The sequence below is a fragment of the Pectinophora gossypiella genome, chromosome 12 (assembly GCF_024362695.1).
Source record: "Pectinophora gossypiella chromosome 12, ilPecGoss1.1, whole genome shotgun sequence".
NCBI lineage: Eukaryota > Metazoa > Arthropoda > Insecta > Lepidoptera > Gelechiidae > Pectinophora > Pectinophora gossypiella.
The window spans coordinates 13,937,751-13,960,334 of NC_065415.1; the positions used below are offsets into that span (position 1 = coordinate 13,937,751).

The 22,584-nt window shown below is 35.3% G+C and overlaps 1 protein-coding gene across 3 annotated transcripts in view; it reads right to left on the minus strand.

The window, feature by feature from the left end:
* Positions 1 to 22,584, minus strand: part of LOC126371182 (axoneme-associated protein mst101(2)) — a 171,010-nt gene that overhangs the window by 27,917 nt on the left and 120,509 nt on the right. For 2 of the 3 annotated variants that reach the window (XM_050016429.1, XM_050016427.1), the window contains exons 5-6: positions 19,518 to 19,574; positions 443 to 511 (exon numbers count right to left, since the gene is read on the minus strand). In XM_050016429.1, the coding sequence (XP_049872386.1) occupies positions 443 to 511; positions 19,518 to 19,574 (126 nt within the window). The remainder of the gene's footprint in view (positions 1 to 442; positions 512 to 19,517; positions 19,575 to 22,584) is intronic. The other variant, XM_050016428.1, reaches the window with a different exon arrangement.

Genomic DNA, 22,584 nt, shown 5'->3' on the forward strand with positions numbered 1-22,584 from the left:
TCGTGATGTAAGTAGTCCTTACATGAGCCATGTCAGGGGCCTTTGGCGGCTCAATAATAACCCTGACACCAAGGTTGATTGGTGTTAGTAATCTACCTCACAACCCACACGATAGTAGAAAAAGAAGTACGTAATATCTTTGATTCTATGCCTGTGGTAAGCACATAGGGTGTCAGTGGTTTCATAAGTAAAACATTCGGCTCTGGAGATCTTGGGATCGACTCCCGGTGGGAACATATCACAAAGATCACTTTGCCATTCATAGCTTTTTTGTTACTACGCAATGAACGGTGGATAAATGGATGTGAAGGTCCAGTCAGAATTGTCTTAGTGCGGCCTCTTCACACGCCGACGTGAGTTAACAGGCGACATGCGGACTCGTGTAATTCAGTGCTAAGGGCATATCTCCCTTGGTTCCATGATCTGTGAAACGCATACTCACCCTGTAGAAAGTTTCCTTTCTGTGTTGTATGTCAGTTTTCAGATCTTCGCGATTGCTCTTCTCTTTTCCCTGGAACAATAAAAAAATAGGTACATTAATCACTCATCATCAATTTAAGAGCCACGCTTTTGTCGGTGCAGCATTTTCCATGCTACTTTTTTAGGGAAAAATAGGGCAGTGGTTTCCCTCTTGCCTTCCGCCCAATCACTACATAGTATAAAACAAAGTCGCTTTTTCTGTCCCTATATCCCTAAGTGCGCTTAAATCTTTAAAACTATGCAACGGATTTAGACGCGGTTTTTTTAAAATAGATAGTGATTCAAGAGGAAGGTTTATATGTATAATAACATCCATTAAATAGTGGAGAAATACTGTTATTTTTGAGGATTTTCATGTGATGTCGTAAATAATTTCATTTTTTCCTCAGCATTGCACCCGAGGGAAGCCGGCGCGGGTCGCTAGTTTATAATATACCCGACATTCGTCACTGGTAAGATAAAGAAAAAAGATTTTTATTGTGTATAAATTTTGGTACATAAATAATAGTTGCAGTTATATTTGCAAATTACATCTCACTAAATTTGGTTATTGGGACCAGCCGGGTCTGCGCGCGCATCGGGGCACATCGACCAATAAACGATACGAATGTTATCTACGTAGATGGACGGCTATAGGTCGAAGGCCTCGATATAATTCGTTACCGTGCAGAGCGTACAGGGGGGTTAAAAAGGCCACTTTGAAGCAATTCATCTAAAAAAGCAATATTGTCATTTGACATTTGTTTCTGTTGACATCTTTATTGTGCATGTTAACTGGTTGCGCAGTCTGGATGTAGATTTGGAAAGCATAACATAACGTAAGGTCACGTTCATAATCCCAATTGAGCTAGTCAGAAGTACATCCATTGCAAGATGAACTAAGTAACCACGTCTCACTGAGTTTTATTAGACCAACGTGATAGGTGGCGAGCCGCATCGCCGCCTACAATAATCAATCCAACAGTTTTAGTGAACATTGCATTTAAGATAAGTTAATAAAACATTGGGATAAGTCCGACATCGAGGACCAAACCTACCATACGTTATTGTCATATTTTAATGACACCAACAAACCTTCACCTGTCCATTTACCCTAAAACATGGCCACATCAAGCCCAAAGCCATGTCCTCATTCGCCTGATTCTTATCACGAACGTAATAAATTATCATTATAAGTAAGCTACTATAACCTAATGACGCTTAACGAGTATAAATGAGACTTTCTTTGAAGGTCCAAAGATGGTTGAATGGTAATAGTCGCCTGGGGGTACCATCTGCCGCCTGACACTAATATCAACAAGCGACCTACTAAAGATGAAAATAAAAGTCATTATTGTCTTTAGAGTAACATGTTTATCCCGTTGAAAGATCGCGTGGGAGATCCATAAATAGCGCCTGACAGAAGTAGAATAGCAATGGGCGCCAATGTAACTTTGCTGTAATAAATTGTATAGGCGCTTATGGTTACGCGACTTCCGCTGGTACGAATATTGATTGCGAATTTTCATTTTGTTTAAATCACCGTGGAAATTTTTATCCGTGTTCTATTATTAACAACACTCAGAAAATCATAATCATAGCTTGTTTCTACTGTAAACATAATGAATGAATAATCTGCATTCATTTACTAGAATTAGAAAAACAGAATACAAATACACATATTAATATTATGCAACTTTAACTGTCTAAGTTATTTTTAAATATCTGGCATCAATGAACTGTTACGCAATTTAGAAGATTCCATTTAGAGAGCATCAAATTAATTATAAGTTAAGGTTATCGAGTTCAAATGTTTGTTTTGTATATGACGTGATATATTTTTTTACGTCATTTACGGTATTTGTGTCTGTCTGTTCGTTTGAGATTTATTCCACCAAGAACATTATAAGTATACTTATTTATCAGCTCCCTAACGTTATCCCATTTTCAAGGGGTCCACTTACCGAACCTGAAGATTTGACAGGTCCGGTTTTTTTACAGAAATGTCTGCCTGTCTGACCTTCCACAACCTGAAAGGGAAAATCAAATTACGTCACATAACTCCGAAAACATATTTCTCGGGTATGTGGGTCTCCTCACGATGTTTTCCAATCATTATTCGATCATTTTTCAATCCAATCATTATTCGAAAAGAAATTCGAAAATCATTGGTTTAGGCCCGCGCTGGATTTGAACCCGCGACCTCACGAGAGTCAAGCGTTCTTCCAACTACGTAACTACTACTCCCGCTACTATCAACAACATTATTATTGTTTATAATAGGCTAGTTTCCAACTAGTCAAATCAGTCACTTTTTACTAAACGTCAAAACACTAAATTACTATGGAATTTGAACGAAAAAGCAATCTGTGACGTCATAGAAAAACGTGACCAAATGTCGCACTTATTATAACATTTTTCTTTATTAAAATTCACAGATAAATTATGCCTTATTCCTTTTTTTTGCCTTATTCTTATTCGTTTTTTGAATAGTCAAAATTTCATAATTTTGGTTGATCTAGGATACTACCCAATTGAATCTAAGCCCAAGATAAGCATCAAGACAGACTCAACTACAAGCTTTCCCAGGAGGAAAGTAAACAGTGTCACATGACTCGTAATATTATCTTCAGCATTCCCTTTCACCGATATGCATAATGCGAGATATTTATCACAATTCCATTCTTGCGCGCCTGCGGATTTACCTGATCAAAGATAAGCTTCCGAATTCTTGGTAACCACGTTGTAAGTGGGGAAAAGCGGTTGGCTGGCTGGCGGCTCAATAGTAGGGTTGATGGGGTTGGTAATCCACCTCACAACTCACGTCAAAACACGAAATCACTATGGAATTTGGATGAAAAAGCAACCTGTGACGTCATAGAAAAACGTGATTAAATGTCGGACTTATTATTACATTTTTCTTTATTAAAATTCATAAATAAGTTACATTTTAAAGTGCGAAATAGGGTAGTTTCCAACTATTCAAATCAGTTACTTTTTACTAAACGTCAAAACACGAAATTACTAAAGAATTTGTATGAAAAAGCATATCGTGACGTCATAGAAAGCGTGATTAAATGTCGGAGTTATTATTAAATTTTTTTTTTATTAAAATTCATAAATAAGTTAAATAGAAAAAGGGAAATGTTTTTCGCCAGTTTTAGATCTGTCTTTATTTAATAATCAGCATTTCATAATTAATCATTCATTCTTTTTTCATTTCATTTCAATCATTGACGTCGGAAACTACCAAATTCTAAGTATTCCCTAATACGATTATACTGAAATGAAAACAAAACTTGAAATTACCATTACAAATCAGATTAGAAATGGAATAAAAATATATAACAAAGCAATCGACAATACAAAAGAAGTACCTACGATCGCAAGTAGTTATTTGATTAGCGAAAGCAGATAGAAAGTTATTGAGAATCATCTTATATTTGTACTTATATTTGTCCCACATCTTAGTAGATCTGATCAAAGTTCCAATGATTTGATTAATGATAACAACCAGCTAATACTGATCGATGAGATTGATAATGACTTCGAGGTTACAAGGTCAGGTTGAAAGTAAAGTGAATAGTATTTGTCCTAAGTACAGTGTAAGAGTTTTCTCCTGTTTAGATTTCCAATAAATAGATTAAACTTGCTGATAAATCCATCAGAGCCGTCATGGGCCTTTGGCGGCTCTATTGTAACCCTGACACCAAGGTTGATGAGGTTGGTACTCCACCTCACAACCCACACGGTAGAAGAAGAAGAATCCTGCAGAGTTGTTAACTCTCTTCAGACCTTCAAAAATCTGCTGCGAGCTCATTATCAATCTGAATGTGGTTATTCTTAATGTATTTACTATTACGATGTATATTCTATATATTTCCCTACTTATTCTGTTCCATGTTAAAAAAAAATATCTAAAAATAGCAATAATAACAATACGAGCTTTTTTGTTGTGTGTTTATATATAGTTTATAATTTTCTCCATAGCATAGTTAGGTATTAATAGGTTACTAAGTATTATAGTATATTAAATATGTATTATTGTATAAACTGTATTTGTATAATTATTGACTCTAGTCATTATATTAAACGTTGTTGTTGCACCATCCAAGTTCTTTTTATGGCTGATTCCTGGTAGTGGTTTCCTAGAAGAAATTGCTACAGAGATTACTAAATGTTTTGTAAATATTTATGTGTAATGAAGAATATTTGATTTAGTAAATTATCTGATAGCATTGCTACCAGGAAAGTCCTGGATAAACTGTCCAGCAGGTGAAACAGGGCAAATAATTATTTATACAATTATGTTGAATCTTATTACTTATACCAGAAAGAATAGCGTGATAGAAGTTATCATAAAGATGAGATGGAGCTTGTAACGGCTCGCAAAATATGAATTTGTAACCTTTGCTCAATACAATAGATAAGCAAAATAATGTTTTTTTAATTAAAGCACATAATAACGGGTTCTTACCCGGGGTTCGGGTTAATATCGGGAGTCTCATATCCCCATTTAAACGCGGTAAGAACCCGTTATTATGTGCTTTAATTATGATAATAACCGCGTAAACTTAAAACAATGTATAATGTTTTTTTTTTGGAAATTTTAATTTAACATTATTACAGATGAGAAATGTAGGAATTCAAACGAATTGTGCAATGTCCTTGACAAAAGTGATGTAAATAATTTTATCAGCTTCATCTTTCTCGTACCCGTGTTAACAATTGTGACACAGATTTCTCAGCAATAAAGGACATAAGTGCTTGGCACCGCACCTTTTCCTTTCAAAATACGAGATGAGCAGATTCGAATGCATCAACACGGACTCGTCCTAAATCCAAACATTTACTTTCATCAACATACTCGTAATACGATCCGCTTTTCCTCTATTTGCCCAACAATCGCAGATTCAGTACTTTCACTGGCTTAACATTGTTCTGTTGTTGATAATTAGCATTAGGAAAGCTGCGAAATTCGAGTATTGCACAATGAAACGAGGGTACAGGTGAGAATTGAATGGTCTCCAAGCTTTCTTTGGGTGTAATTAGAATTAGGTTTATTACTTTCAAACTACGAAGAACATATTTGTTAAAAACCTGTATACAGCTACTGATAAAAGTGCTTCATGTAAGAATTAGGACCAGTGTAAATCTCAGGTTGAAGAACTTCAAAATTATACTACTGTAAATGTATTGTACAAATCCTGTTACCTACAGATGCTGCAAAATTGAGTGACTCTTTTTGTAATTCCTTCCTCTCTAAACTTCTCTATCTTATATCATGTCTTTTTAACACTACATTTTTAGCATCATAAATTAACATTTCAATAATTTGAATGATTCATAACCATTGCCTAACTCACATCATGTCATACCAACAAGCCAATGTAACAGTCCATGTTCTACCAACTTTGTCACTGTGTCCTTGGTCAAGCTAATTGTCTCTGGCTGCCCCAATTCCCATGATCCAGTACACAATATTGTTATTACAAGCTGTATATTGTGAATTACTATGCTCGATCTTATAATTTGATTTACTTTAGCCAGTCATAAAGCTTTGTAAAAGGTTATTTAGGATTAAAGGGTTCGGAGTGAATTTATACAGAGCACAAAATTCGTGAATGAGTTTCGCTAACTCTGAGTTGATATTTGAACTAAATGTCAGAAGGAAATTAATGAATGTGCCATTATACTAAGTTAGATCCTAAATTATTTATTCTATAAAATAATGTTTACGGAGAAATATAAACTATTCTGAAGTGTACAACATAATTTTGACCATGATTTTTCCTATCACGTACACAGCCTTTTCTTTTTTAACAACATAACATAAGCTCACGACTATATCCCAATTAGGGTTGTCAGAGGTATATCCATCGTAAGATGAACTAAATACCTACACCCACCGAGCTCCCATACCAACGTGATAGGTGGTGAGCCGTATCGCTGTCTATAATGGTCGAACGAACTGTGTTAGTGAAAACTACATAAGTTTCTGTTTTCTGTCTTCAAATACCTATTCTCTTCTCTGGTATCAAATTACTTTTCTAATTGCTTCTGTGTAACTAAGAAGTTATCAAAGCAATGCTACGGTATAATTCATTAGTTAATAACTATCCGTTAATCGAGACTAATAAATGACATTTCACAGACACAATAAATTCCAAGTGATTTTATCGATAACGTTATTCTCTACATAATTCACGAGATATCGTAACTGAGAATGTATTAAGTGTGGCGATAGTATGAATTGTATCTAGATCGGAATGAATCGAAAGTTGTCGGCATAGTACAGTTAACAACAAAATAAAGTGTAAAAGCGCGCTTCCGCGATTTCTCTATGCACAATGGAATACAAACTCGGGGGTTGGAATCGCTAATTCCACAAATCTGGTCTCGAGTGCTAACATGTATACACTTTGAAACCATGTCACATTACCTTTTTTACAAACTAAACCGTAAGCCTCATTAAATGTCAAATATGATAGTGCGACAGGGTTCTAAAGTGGGTACATGATATTACTCATGACTGAACACCCTTAGTACCACTTGTATGGATATTGAGCTTTAAAGACATATTATTTATATTCAGATTATTTCATTACTTCGTGTTATCGATGTGGCGCCGCACTGCGCGTGAGACGGTAATTCTGGTGAATTATTACTAGTTTCCAGTCCCGTTTCAATCGTTTTATTGAAATTCTAACCCCATGATAATTACGTAGAATAAATGATTCTGATTCTGTTATTATTATTCTATAATGCTATATGGTAAAGATTGTATCCAGAAGTATGCAGCCGAATCGAGCTTCAAGTAGAGTGTAAAGAAAAGTTTTAATTCGTAAGACAACGCTGATGATACGTTTTTATTTTTAAACAGGTAATTGTGCAAAGATATCTTTGTTTACAACCAAAACATTATAATTAAAGCTAACATCAAACTTGACCCTCGAAATTAAGCTTTCAACTCGTGATTCTAATGACACATTTCCAATGTAAACAATATTATTATGAGCTCAAACAATAAAAGAAAGTCGAAAGGTATGAATGACCCTTTGAACGTAACATTATTCGCTGACATTGTAATTATTTCGTGTTTTGACGTATAGTAAAAAGTAGTTGATTTAACTAGTTGGTAACTACCCTATTTCGCACTTAAATATTTTGGTCAGCAACCGTAGGTCGGGCTGTTGCAAAATTGCTAATAGTCTAGTTTAGTTTCATATGCACCTACATGCCAATGACACCTGTGACCTTCGGCCGTTCACTTTATGTTCACACATGTGTACTGCATACAAAGTGACCTGACCCACATTTAGGTCACACCTAAATGTTCAGTCTCCAGTTAGGTAAGCGGACCTTGGGAAAAACGGGATAATTCTAGGGAGATGATGTACTAGTGTGTCAGTGGATTTGTAGACCTATGTGGGGCAGACGATGCAAACAATTTCAGTTGCTAATATTATATTCTTACAGATAATAAGGGCCGGCCTTATAGAAAATGATTAAATACACCAAAGCGAATTCTAATGAAGTTCATTGTTGATTGCATTTCGAGGCTGGGAAACAAATGAAAATAAAAGTCTAAGGTTCTGCCGTAGTTCATTGACAGGAAAACCAGTTTGAGTTTGTGTTCGGGAGTCTGATTCACACATCAGAAGATACAATCATAGTAGTGACTCATTAGTCATATCTATGACAGACATAATATTTATAGTTAGAGAAGTTCTCATATAAAAAGCATTAAGTATACTTTACAATACAAAATGAAGAAAAGATTAATCTATTACTCGGTGGATAATACACATAACATAAAAAAAATGTTCAAGCATGAACTTAACACTACATCGTTTTGATGGGTGATGGAGATTATTATCGTCAATAACGATCGTTATAATACATCTGTAGATAATGTAATAATTGTTATAATTGTAATCGAAGATTTTAACAAACATGAAAGTGTATAGATACTCGTTGAAAATGTAGACTTGAAGACATTCTGTTCTTTACTAAATCTATATTATATAAAAGCAAAAGGTTACTGACTGATTGACTCACTCATCACGAAATCTCAGGAACTACAAGTGTTAAGTCTAAAATTTTGTATAGGGGTTCCTTTAGGACGTAGGTGTTCACTATGAAGGCATTTTGTGAAATTCAATGTGAGGAGGTAAAAAGGTGTGGCAAAGTTGGCACAAAACTAGTTTTAATACTAGGGTTTCACGCGAACAAAATTTCGGATAACAGCTAGTAATGTATAAAGTATGAGCATGAGTATGTATTATTATGTGAATTGTAGTTTTGTAAAACCGCCATCAGACAATACTCATTAAGGTAGCTTATGGGAGCCATTGTTGAGGCAGACGGGTCGATGTTGGCAATAAGAATAAGACAATGTTTAAGCAAACCGGAAACGTCACACTTACTTTAACCAGAAGTAAGCGACAGTTCTGCTTGGAAGTCAAAGTTAGTGAATCTATCAAGTGTGCGATGATGTTTGTCAATTGCTTCACGTCAATGTTGCGATTATAGCATTTTTATTGAAAATTGATAAGGAATACAATAGCCGTGGTAGCCCAGTCGGTAGAACGCTTGCCTCTCACTTTGAGGTCATAGGTTCGAATCCAGCACAGGCCTAAAGCAATGATTGTCGAATTTGTTTTCGAATTCATGTTTGGATCATAATTGTTTCGTGCTCATCGGTGAAGGAAAACATCGTGGCGAAACCCACATTCCCGAGAAATGCATTTTTGGAGGTATGTGACCTAACCTGTATTGGACTGGAGTTCCTTTCGCGGGATAGAATGTCAGACAGGCAGTCGCTTCTGTAAAAAACCGGATCTGTCGAATCTTCAGCTTAGGTAAGCGGACCCCGTGAAAAACGAGATGATGATACAAAGTACAATATATTGGCTTACTATGAAACAGGTCAATTGACTATAGAAGCATATTCCCACAAATGCCAATAAGTAGCCAATAAAATATTTCTTGCACGTGGAAAGTCCACGCCAACACAATGGTCAAGATTTTATTCAAACAGAATTTACGACGTCAAGACGAGATCGAAAATAATTTATATCGTCAGCTAATCGATTATTACGAGGGGATTGACCTGAAAATAGCAGGTTTCGACGAAACTGATGCTGCACCGGCCAACTTATAACCGGTGAACTTTCACCAAACAATGCACCCATGTCCCAAATCGATTACAATCGTCAATCGATTACGCAACGATTACGGACAATCGATGCTGTATCGGCGTTTTACGCTCCCTTTTATGATTTTTATTACTATCTTCTCCAGTGATTTTACGAGGATTTTCAAAGGCGGTATTTAGAAGATTGATTTTACAGCCTATAAAATGGAACAGAGGAAGGTTATGTAACGTTGTGCAACCAAAGACGTGCCTGTCCATTATTTTTGCCTTTTATCTTCCGTATTTGTACACCATCTGACATTTTCACCCCAAAATAAAATAAACATACCTACCGAATTGCTGTTTCTAGACTTAAAAAACAAAGCTGTGTTAGACAAGTATTGGGGAAAAGGATTGTAATTACGATGACCATGAATGATTTCACCGATAAAACACCTCTGGAATGGAGGTCAGTAAAAATCAAGAAAGTTAAAATGCCAATAAAGTAGACCATGTAAAGTGTTAAGCGATGTCAAGCCCTAAAAGCGAGAGTACAACCGCGCCTATATTTTCCAAAGAAAACATTATTCTTGATGTACAAGTCCGTTCACAGGTGCGTTCACACGTGGCCAGACCCGCGGCCCACATTCTGCCACTTTCCCAAACCCGCCCGGAGGCAGGGTCAAAAGTCTACGGCCGTTTATGGAGAACCCACTTTTGTGATTTGTATGAGAAACTTGATGCATGCTCGGTGCAACGCGGATGGTTTAGCAAGGCGAATGCCAAGTTCAAGAGTCTTTATGCAAAACAACGCAATATCGCTGACAAAGTTTTGAACAAAGAAGAAATTACACGATGCTATCTTGAAGAAGATTTAACACTTTTTTTTATTTAAATAAATTGCCAACACGTAATTTTTTAATTAGGAAATATACCTACATAACATAAATAGCCTATATACATCTCACTGCAAAGGTCTCCCCTAAAATAAACGGAGGAGATATAGAGCCAACTGGAGTAGCTGGTGGTGAACCACGCTGCTCCAGTGTAAGTAGATGGAGCTGTTTGGGTTAATAGACCATGCGGTCGACCAGCGGCTTAACGTGCCTTCCGAAGCACAGAGTTGTCTTACTTTTTCGGACAATCAGGTAAGTAAATCATCATTAACACTTCTGTAAACAGTCAGTTCATGCAATTTGATGATCACCAAATAAGTTTTACCAAATAAGTGCACTATAAAATAAACCTTACATCACATCAGGTAAAGGAAAAAATATCGCACGTGAGAATGCAGTGCCTTCCGGAGTAACAAACATTTTTGATTACCTCAGCAAATCACGACAAGAATAAAAGATACACCAAGTAATAGCAAAGAGACAATGTTTTTTTGAAAAATGTAGCGATACTTACCTAGTCTTAAAAAAAGAAAAGTAGAACACGCAGAAACATGACACTCGTCTTAAATTATAGCTCTTTAGAATACATTTTCTAGGCAAGTGTGTCACGCATAACACACAATACTTTATTTCTTCTAATGCACGATGCATTGTGATATAAAACATCTAAACACGTCGTGGGACTCAAAACAAGTTTTTAAACGAGTGTTGAATGAACTGGCTCAAACCAGTTTTCGTGCGGTATCCCTTTGGGCACCATCCTGCGCCCACTATTGTATCTATTATCCGAAAAAACACAATTCATAGATACAACCACTTACTACCTTATTTCTTCAGATGTAAGGATTAAAATTATTACTGTTGCACAGTTCAATAAAGTTGTTAAAGCTAAAAAAGGAAAGGTAGAAACGTTTTTACGGCATTTCATGAATGGGTTAAATGTTAGGTTAGGATTTTTTGTGTGATGGAATTTAAAATGACGACAAATTGGTTCATGAGTTTCGTATTAGAATTTAAAGTCGTGTAGGAAGGAAATTAGTTACTTTTAAAGAAGACTACGGTAATTTGGTATTTGGGGAAGGAAAATAACTGATACTTTGTGTGCCAGTTCTGAAACTTAAAAAAATCGTATTCGGGTATCAAGACTACTTTCATACGACATATTTGTCGTGAATTATATTGATGTAAACAAACTTTTTCTCATTTTATATATTTTAAAACTAAACAGCAGAAGCAAAAGAAAATACCAAGGTGGCGTTCATACTTAAATTACCATTACCATGCTTTAGTCCCGAGTTCCTAAAACAGAATTTAAACATTATTTTGGCATATCATTATAATTCGAACGTCAAATTAAGTGGTAGTCAACAAAGGTGGCAGCATTTAACCCAATGCTCCACTTTAACACGAAAAACCTGCCCTCATGTCCGCAGGTACCGACCATTAAGGGCAAGCGCAAGCGCAGGAAACGCATTAACGTTTATACGAGCGCAAAAACCGTATTGATATCCGATAGAGCCAGTTGTATATCCGTATTAAAGTGGCGAATAGTTTCGTTTTATATGCTTACTCGATAGAAATGGAGGTAAGTCTGTCTCTTTCTTTTAATTTACTTACAGTTTTTTTTTTGGTTGGTTGAAATGAGGTTTTTACTTACAGGAAGCGTCAAATTTATGCAATAACACTTAACGATGAAAGAGCCGGAATAAAAGGCTGGTTTCCTTTTTTCTTGTAAAGGCAATCACAGTTCAATACACAAAATGGCAGGATGTAACAAGACGAAAGATACTTAAAAACTAATACAAAGCCTTTTCACATTTATCCTTATAAAAAAAAAAAAACAAGTGACATCTCAAAGCATTAGCACTAATAACTTTATAAACCTGTCTGGCCAGCGTAAGTGCTACCAACAAAAACTATGAAAGGGATATCCATTTAAGAATTAAGTTCTTAGAAAAGTACATAAAAAATAATCCGTAAACCAATCTAGACATTAAACCTTGGAAGTGTTAAGCCAGATTATCTACTTATAATATTGAAAGCAGATCAAAATTCTTCCACAACGTTCGTGCTGTCAGAATTTTCACTTTCATATGGAATTATAATCACTATCCTAGACCAGAGAGGATCAAATTTTGCGTTGTTAATAAAAATTGGAATGCTATCCAATGACATTGCATGCCGAATTCTTCTGATGACGTCATCAGAATTTTTATAATTAAAAACTAAAATCCACCTTTTCTGTTCTGTGATAGTGATTATAATTCCAACATCATCATCACCAATCAGCCGTCATTTTGCACTATCCTTTCCAGCCCAGACAACACGTACGATTCGGAAGAATTTTGATCTGCCTTCAGCTTTATTCGCGAACGATAAAGTTGTAAATGAACTGCTGGACTGGAATTGAGAAAAATAATATAGAATAAGTACAAACTACATGTTGTGAAACTAAACTTGATCTAAAGGTTTGTGTCCACCATAGAATAGTAATAGGATAGTCGACTTTATTGTCCACCGTTATATCAGCGATGAACTGATCACCTGTCCCCTTTAGATTCATCATATCCACATTACAACCTGGTATCAAAAGTGCAGTCAAAGCATTAATTGGGGGTTGAAAAGCTATTCATCTAAAAAGCAATATAATAATTTGACATTTGCGCATATAAAAGTAAATGCACAATGCAAACAAATGTCAAATAGCAATATTGCTTTTTATTGGCCTTTTCAACCCCTCTGGTCTCAATAACCAGAGACGAATTCCTAGTATATTAACAATTAATGTACCCTGTGGGCCTTTTAAGCCCCCCTTGACTCTGTCCACTTCATCAGGGACAAAAAGAGCGAGTTTATGTATGTATGTACTATAAAGTCATACTTCTCCTTAACCTGTCCGTCGGTCGTAGAGTACCGTTCTAACCGGTTCTCCGGACCGATACAGTTCCGATCCGGTTAGTGACGAATTACCGGTACAATCCTGCCAAATGTCACCGGTTGTTTTGGTAGTTTGAGAAATTGTCTGGATCGTACTTAGGTAAGTGGAATTCCATGTTAGAGACGACGGAACACAGAATAGGATGATCTATCCCAAGGGGAAATAGGCGTAGTCTTATAACATAAACAGCCTATATACGTCCCACTGCTGGGCACAGGCCGCCCCTAATCAACCGGAGGGGTATGGAGCATACTCGTGTTTGGACTAGTAGCCCGGGACCAACGGCTTAGCGTGCCTTCCGAAGCACGGAATCATCTTACTTTTTCGGACAATCAGGTGATTCAATGCAATGTCCTAACCAAACAAAGGACAGTCTCACAAAGTGATTTCGACAATGTCCCTATCGGGAATCGAACCCGGACCAGATCGTGAGCCCAACGCTCGAACCACTAGACCACGGAGTTTATCTTATGGTATGTATTCTTTTATTTTTCATAGATTTCAAAACGATAATAACAATAAGACCCACACAATAGTAATTCACATGACTGATTAAGACTGAAATGTGGTGAGTTCGCAAAAAAATGACTGAGTAAAATGAAACCGCAAAATTTTACATCCGCGGTTAAGGCTGAAAGTTGAAAAGGTGGCCAGAGAAATCTCTGGCATTCGGTTGTCTTTGCGACAGACTTATAAAATAGACTTCACAAATCGTTATTTCTTTGGAATGTCATTTTATTTTATAAAAGTGAAACTTTGAAAAGTGACTCAGACGGGATTTGAACCCGTAGGAAACAACGCCCGTTTATATGGGTGTGATTTAATTTTCTCTTTTCTTGAGTTTCTCTAAACACGATTAAGTGCTATTATAACAAAATAATTTTACTTTCACTTTAAAATTTCACTTTAAAAAATATTTAGATATAAGTATTATCAAAAAAATATTTTTACAAATCACTTTGTTCTGAATTCAAATAATATTATTTTATTTCAAACAATTTTTTATAATTCTTCTATTATCTTTATCTATCTCGACAATCATAGTATTTCCGAATACAAATTTCCGTCATCAATTATTATTACATTACATTTATCATGTAACAGAATTTAAATTTCGAAATACATAAACACTTTATTGTTGTTTTGTTCACGCGAGAATCGAAACAAAAAAAAAGCAATAAAGTACCAAATTCTGAATTCAAATTCTGATACATGATAAATCTAATAATTAATGAACATGGAAATTTACATTTGTTTGTAAACGGAAATTCAATGATTACCGAGGGACATTTAAGAAAATAGAAGCACAGTGCTATCGGTGTGTGTGACAGACCAAAATATTTTCGTTACATCTAGTTGCTCTTGGCTCTGTGGTCTCTCCATCGACAACAGCCGTCAGCAAATAGACTCAGTGACACACTGACTGAGAGACTGTTCCCACGAGGTCACCACTCTGAGTTAAACCTGCAATCGTATTGTCAGATATGCTAATACTAAGCAAACAGCTTTGTTCCACTGAGATATTGGACTCTTAAATTTTGTTTACTGATCAAGATGTATTTTGACGTGGTTTTAGAAGATTTCCTCTTATGGCTGTTACTACTTGGCCGGAGACTGTTGGAAGACTTTCTCGATGGCTTCATTGTTTAAAAACATATCGAAATCGAATATCATCATCATCATCATGTCGTCCAAACCGTATCCTACGACGGCGACTCCTAAATTATTATCCTGGGTCGTTTTTGTGGTGGGCTCTGATGTGGCTAGTGAAACCGAACTTAATTTAATCAAATATAATGCCATGTTCGAATGCACCTTTTTTATGGTTGTGAATAAAACTTTTTAAAAAATATCATTCTAAAATTATACTACCCACTTTTAAATTTGAACTTGGACATTCGTGCGGACAGTGTTGCGGGAACCTGACGCATTGTTATGTGCTTAGATAGTATAAGATCAGTAGGCTGTTAATCTGACCAATAATGTTAGTAGTAATATCTGATTTTGTTTAACAACTTCACTTATTCTTTAAAATAATCATTTCCCATCTAGAAATACCTTTTAAGCGTCCCTCACATACGATCTTATCACTGAACGATCCTTAAGATAGAAAAAAACATAATACAACACTTTTCGTAGCTTTTAATTGGCATTTGTTTGTATTCACAAGTATCCATTTTGTAAAAATGGCTGTAAGCAACCCAAATACAGTAAATACATAACAACTCTCACTTCTGAATCACAATGATTCCAATTTTAATTTATACTTTCCTGCCAAGCACTGTATGTCACCTGAGGCAAATATTCCCTGCAGGCAGGAATTGTCCATTACATTACTATTATGTAACAAATAAACATATCGACAACAAGCAATATAATACTATATTCACACGAAGACAATTACATAAAGCTATTGAGTCTATCAATAAGAAAGCTAATAGCGAAAATAATCACTTGTCGCTTGACAAAGGTGCGAAAACATGTTTGAATGATCACGTGGCGGATGAAGGATTATAATAAGAATATAAAAATGTTATCTGACATCTAAAGGTTAGACAAATTAATGCGGATAGAGTGGACACAAAAGTGTGAACTTATATACATACATAAACACACATCTATTTCAGATAAGCAGAGAATGATGAATGAGAACAATTGATGAATGTGAAGGAAAGAAGAGAAGGTCAGGACCGAAGCAAATGAAATTCCATTGTGTCTGTTTACCGCGTTGGTAAAGGTGTGGAACCTTCCGGATTCTTTAAGATTAAGTCTTCGAAATTGTGTGACATAATGACATAGATAATTTCTACTCAAGTGGGTTCCACCCTTGTCTGAGTCATCACTTTCTATAGAAGCCAGTCATACAAAAACTTATCCTAAATCACAATATATAATAATAATAATATATTTATTTCAAGTCACAGGTACCCATACAGATAAAAACTAAACTAAGACTAAATTAAAAAAAAAATGTATATAAATGTGTAAAAGGTAAACATAAAAAATGTAAAAATAAAATAGTAAAATTGTATACAACACAACACACTAAAATAATAAGTAGTAGTAATAATAAGTAGTAATTAAGTAGAATTATGACTACTGCAAACATTTATCACACTCTGAGATAGTCAAAGACAATTGTTCGCTGAAGCAAACCTTGTGCAATTTTTCATAGTTCAGGAGATCTAAAAAGGCACCAAATAAGCAATTCATCTAAAAAAGTAATATTGCTATTTGACATTTCTTGGCATTGTGCACTTACATTATAGCCTTTTTAAACCCCCTGTACACTCGACCACAATAAGATCTTAGAGACGGCGATAATGTCTCTATATTTTTTTTATTTATTTAACTACCTTCTAAAACACTCGGTTTGATCATCACTCTAGCCTTCTGAACGACGCCGTCCATTTTCCTTATTGACTTGTAAAACCAAATTATAAAAACTGTAAAAACGTTATCCAACTGCTAAAAGCTAAGCAGACCTTATTAATTAAATTAACAATGGTGTTTTTGCCACTAGTTAGAAAGGAGGTCGCCAAAAGTGTTATTCATTGTGTGTGGTATTAGTGAAACCACTCGATCTAGCGCGGTACAGGTGTTGATATAACTGGTAAGCATAAATTAGAAATTGAATTAGTCATTGTTTATGTTATTAAACTCACTCTTATAAGTATCACAGAGAAAGGTCTATAAAGATCCAGGAATTCTTTCTGGCTTTAGTTTCACACTGCGATTTTTTCAAATAGTCATTTATAATTACCCCTTTCATGGCACCAGCTTCATTATCCTCATGCCATATTGTTATTTCTATCTCTTAATCAGCCTATTACTGAACTTTAACTTGTTTAAAAGTAATTTCTTCACCCAAATAAAACTCAAAAATCATTAAAACTTCGATAACTTCAACAATAACTCTCCAGTAGACATCGGATGTATCGTCTGCAGCGGAACCGTTACATAAACCGCTCTCGGCAATCGATTATTGAATGGAATCGATTCAAAACTCGATTACATCTGTGCCACTAATGTGTGGAGGCGATTATTGGTGAAAATTGGCTTGGACTATTAGGCACTCGTGATATTGGAGCGTGATACTTTTGACATAAACGTAACTATGCGGTAGTCACATACCGCTTTTTTAAGGTGATCAATACTGCCGTTTAAAACAAGTAACAGAGAATTAAAATAAATAGCTCATCAAACAGCAAAAGTTCTCTAGAAAAACGCTTGTCACGATATGGCGGCCGCAACTCGACTAATTATTAATAATTTATTAATGAAAACCATATTTTTTTAGTCAATGCAAGATGACAAACAAAAACTGAATACAGAAACCGAAGATTGGGTTCAATGACATGCCGTGAGAAAATACTACGTTCACTTATTGACGATAATAATGATGATTATCCCAAGTTTTGAAACCTTGTTGGATTCTGTCATAACATACGTACATTGATAAAAAGTGAAATTCTCAAAAGCGACACATAAATAGACGATACGGTAAAGAACACTTAATTATTCACGTAGATGACATGACTTGTGCGAAGAAAAAGTATTATCTGCTTATTAAGAAAAAATATATCAACAAAGAAATAGAGCCACCTAATTTAAAAATACTTATTCATTTCTAAGTAAATCACGATTTCCTTATAAGCCCTTATAAAGAACAGACTCCCAATTAAATACAAACCACGTATCAATCATTATACGAAATTATCTTCATTAGGATACCGACAGCAGAAAAACCGCACGATGGATAGAAACTTAAAATACTAGCAATCGACCCACTAACAAGGACAGGTGAGTTGTAATTAGTAATTAGTTGCAATAAAAATACATTACTATTCTTAGAAACAACTGCATTTGCAAATGTAAATACATACAGGTGCTTTACAAAGCAAGAAATTCAAAAGACGGTGCCTTTTATGACGCGAGAGCGGAAGAAATAAGCACTTTGTCATATTGGAATAAAGACAGAAAAATAGGCGAAAGATGCATTTGACAAATCTTTTAGGTACTCCACTAATAATTAAGAAAAACGTAAAACTTTTAATACAAATGTAACAGCAACAGAAAACAATAAAGCTTGACCATTCACTAATACTACACTACATCACGCAGGTGGGATATTGCGCAAGCTAAACCGCACCACCTGACAGCTGTCAAAACGAACGCGATATGTCAAATTTGAAAGTGAACGCGATCGAAACGTCTAGATAACATACTGCCATCAGTCAAAGGGCTCGCTATTGTCAACGATGCATGACCAAACACTTTCAATTTCAATCTTAGGTATAATATGAATATTATGATACTGTTTTTTGTCGCGAGTTTGTCTACATGAAATTGGGTTATTTCGGTGTAAATACTCTAAGTTAATCCTTGGAAAATACGCTATCAACTCTATATTCATTCATGGGAGTTTATCTATTCATTAATGTATTAATCGATTCAGATAGATATAGCTAGATAGATTTATTTACGCATTTACAAATTAATATAGATGCAATGCCCACTCTGGTTTCATTTGTAATAAGCAATGTATCCGATTTTTGAACGTCAAATAAGATGAATGCATAGGCGATTGCAAAACGTGAACTTTTAGCAAATGTGGGCTCGATCGATAGGGCTATTATTATGGTAATGATCTATTTACGAAACAATGGTGGTTCTATATAATTGACAGACCTTGAAAATACCGTAGATATCGTTTAATGAGATACAATATACCGTCTATTGTTCGTAAAATGCGAATGATGTGGGTTTTGTAGTGTGTATTTAAGAGTATTAACTTGTGTCCACTACGCGTAGTAGTATAATGTAGAGCAAGTAAAAGAAAAAAGTTAAAGGACGTGTCAATTTTGTAAATCAATATGTTATCAAAATAGGATCGAAATTTGGTCTAGCGACAAGAACATTATGAACAGTAAAAGAGAAGACATAATTTGTATCAGATAACATCTAACGCATGCAGATACACTTCACATTAGTATTGCTATAAATAGCGTTAGAGCTAAGAATTATTCAATGCGTTTTCGCATCTATATCAGAAACCTTTTTAAATAAGACAGTTTAATCTTACCTGATCAATTCGCAGTTTCCTGCTAAGCTCTGTAGCTCCGCACTCCATTCTTTGCGACTGCAACAAGAGAAAAGAAACTATTAATATTTGCATCACGTTGTATGCAAATATGACTATAATATTTGAATACGTTGTATGACTAATATTATGATGAGTATATTACAGGTGATAGGCATTGATCTGTGTTAGAGGTTTTAAAACTGGAACTTAATATTCTTTACGGATTAATTATTTCGGCGTTATGCTGATCACCTGTTGTCATATGGTTCATCATGTCTATCTTAGGAGTACTAATCAAAAGTAGCTGCAAATTGTCACCAATAAAAATCACTAACATGAGTTTATGTATATTTTATTAATAGCCTCATCATATCTATCAAGTCCATGTTAGCTAAAAGTTCAAGTTTAGCAGTAACCACCTGATAATCTTCGAACAGACTTACAAATAAACAAAAGTATAACCGCAGTTGTCGTAAAAACAAGCCGGTCGCATCAATGCAGGAAAGCAATCGTATGAGCATGCTACATCCGCCAACATACGTTATGCGATTTCGTATCCGGTGAAACACATTACTAGACTTTGAACTTTATCGTTGGAGATTGAAAGCTAACACATTTTGCCATTGCTACACGGCTTCAGACACAACTTTTGACTGGAGCTGTTTTAAAATAAACTTTATAGAAGAAGACTTTAAGGTTATATAAGATGTAAATACAAAAGTGGTAATAGTGTTGGAAACTAAACAAATGAAAGACGATAAGGACGTAACTAACGATGGTCAAATAAGATTTGTAGGAGATTATATCTAAGTAACAGTTGTTTTAGTCAATGAAAGATTTGAAGTGGTAAGAATGATGTTTTTTTTAAGTAGTGCTAGTTGATGAAATTTTTAAGCAATGAAGAGAAATAAGTTTTCTATTTAAAAAATTTGATTGGATTTGTCACATTTCAACAATAAATTCACCGAAATAACTTGCTACCGTGGTAAACAAGTATAGATCACGAATATAACATAATTGATAAAACAAAACAATCCACAAAGGCACAAAAGGTCAGATCGATAGTGAAGGCAGTTCCTTGAAGGCATTCCTTTGAGGGCAGCCCAAGGTCCGTCTTAGAAATCGAGTTCCCGAGAGGACCCATAAAGGCTACAATCGAAGAAGCGACAACATCGTGACTGGACTAACTACTTTACTTGTTTGAAAATGGGCAGACGATTTTCGGATTTATAACCACAGGCCTTGCCCTGTTCGACATTATATGTAATTTTGTGATGGAAGAATGTTATTTGAAGTGTTTGATAATTCTCCAGTGTGAGTTCTGGGGTACTGTCATCCAACATAATTATGCGATGTACATTGTATCAGAACCAGCGCTCGCGGAAGCGTGAGCTGAAATTACTACGAATTTGACAGTTTTCTTTGAAGATATAAATCAGAGTTAAGGACGACTGACGATGACGGAGTTGCTTTTAGAGTATCGCTCGCTCGATCGCTTTGGTGGCTTTGGTAATTTTGACGCTTAGTTGCTCAGCTCATGAGGGTCAATAACCGACCTTATCTATCCTAGTGTCAGGGTCACTATCAAGCCGCCAAAGGCCTCTGACATGGTCCATGTATCAACATACATACATAAATTCATAAACTTAGCTTATTTCCTATCGGGGTAAGCAGAGACTATAGAATTCCATTTACTTCGATCCTGTCACACTTCTCTTGCTTCCTCCACATTCATCAATCACTTCGTATTCGGCGTGCGTGTATACGCACGCCGGTTCAGAGTAGATCGTACTAAACCTTTTCTAAGGACATCTCCAATTTGGTCAATGTCAGTTCTTCTAGGTCTATTCGTGGCAATTATATTATCCTTCATCCACTCTACGTGTCCAAACCAACCTAATATTCCCAACTACATACTTATTAAGTAAATAGTAGCCGGAACCAACTGCTTAACATGCCCTCCAAACCACGGATCATCTTAGTTTCGAACAATCGAGTGATCAGCCGCTATTGAATAAAGTCAGCTTCGCTATAATTCTGAAATAAATTATGTTAGTTACATGAATGAATAAATCATTTGAACTCCGTACAACTGTAACAATTAATAGAACTCACGAAGCAAGTTAAGTTGTCATCCAACTTTATTGTTTAAGCATTTCCATTAATTAAACTTGTAGATTTATAGCCTACTGGTGACTCTTGCCAAATGCATGCTATTACGATCGTTGTACTAGAATATCAGAGTATGTTTGAGAAGGATTATATTCAAGAGATTTTTACATCTGTTCACATTTGACCATGATTATACGCATCTAAGACGGAATATGATTCAAAGGTAGAGCCAAAATAGTGGAAAGACGTGAATATCTAGCATTTTTTTTTAAATACCCAAGTATTAATGAAAAATAATAAATAAAAATGGAATGTTTTGAAAAAAGGAAATTGAATATATCAAAGCAAAAGAAAATTCTGTCGAAGAGTTACCGAACGATTTCATCTGTAACAATACAAACAACCAGACAATCGTGAGTCACCTTTTCGCAAGAGCTATCAACCTCAAACCGATAGACTCCTTTGTTTTGCAGGTTAAAAGGCAATGCGAAAATGCGCCTTGCATAACAATTAAAGAAAACAGCCATCTCTTAGAGGCATCGTTAAGTTTACGACGTTGTGTGACAGAAACATTTATTTTAAAACGTGATGTCTTCGAATTTGTGGGAAGAATACAATAAACTGCACTTACATATTCCATGTGCATACGTAAATAAAAAATTAAAGATAAAAGAAATATAAGCAGGCAGAACGCAAACGACTCATAAAGTACGGATGTGTTTATTGAAGAAGACAATCGGGGCTTTAAAATAAAAAAATAAGATTTGGTAAAGTTATACCATGAAAGTTAAGAAATGTATTGTGTGTAGATTGGTGTGGAATGAAAACCGTGAGATTTGGACAATTCATTTTTAATTTCATAATTTATTCCTACATATTATTTGTCAAAAGCGCCAAAGCCTCACTTGCAAGTATTGGGTTACAGGTATCATGGCAAATCCCGAAAGATATATTT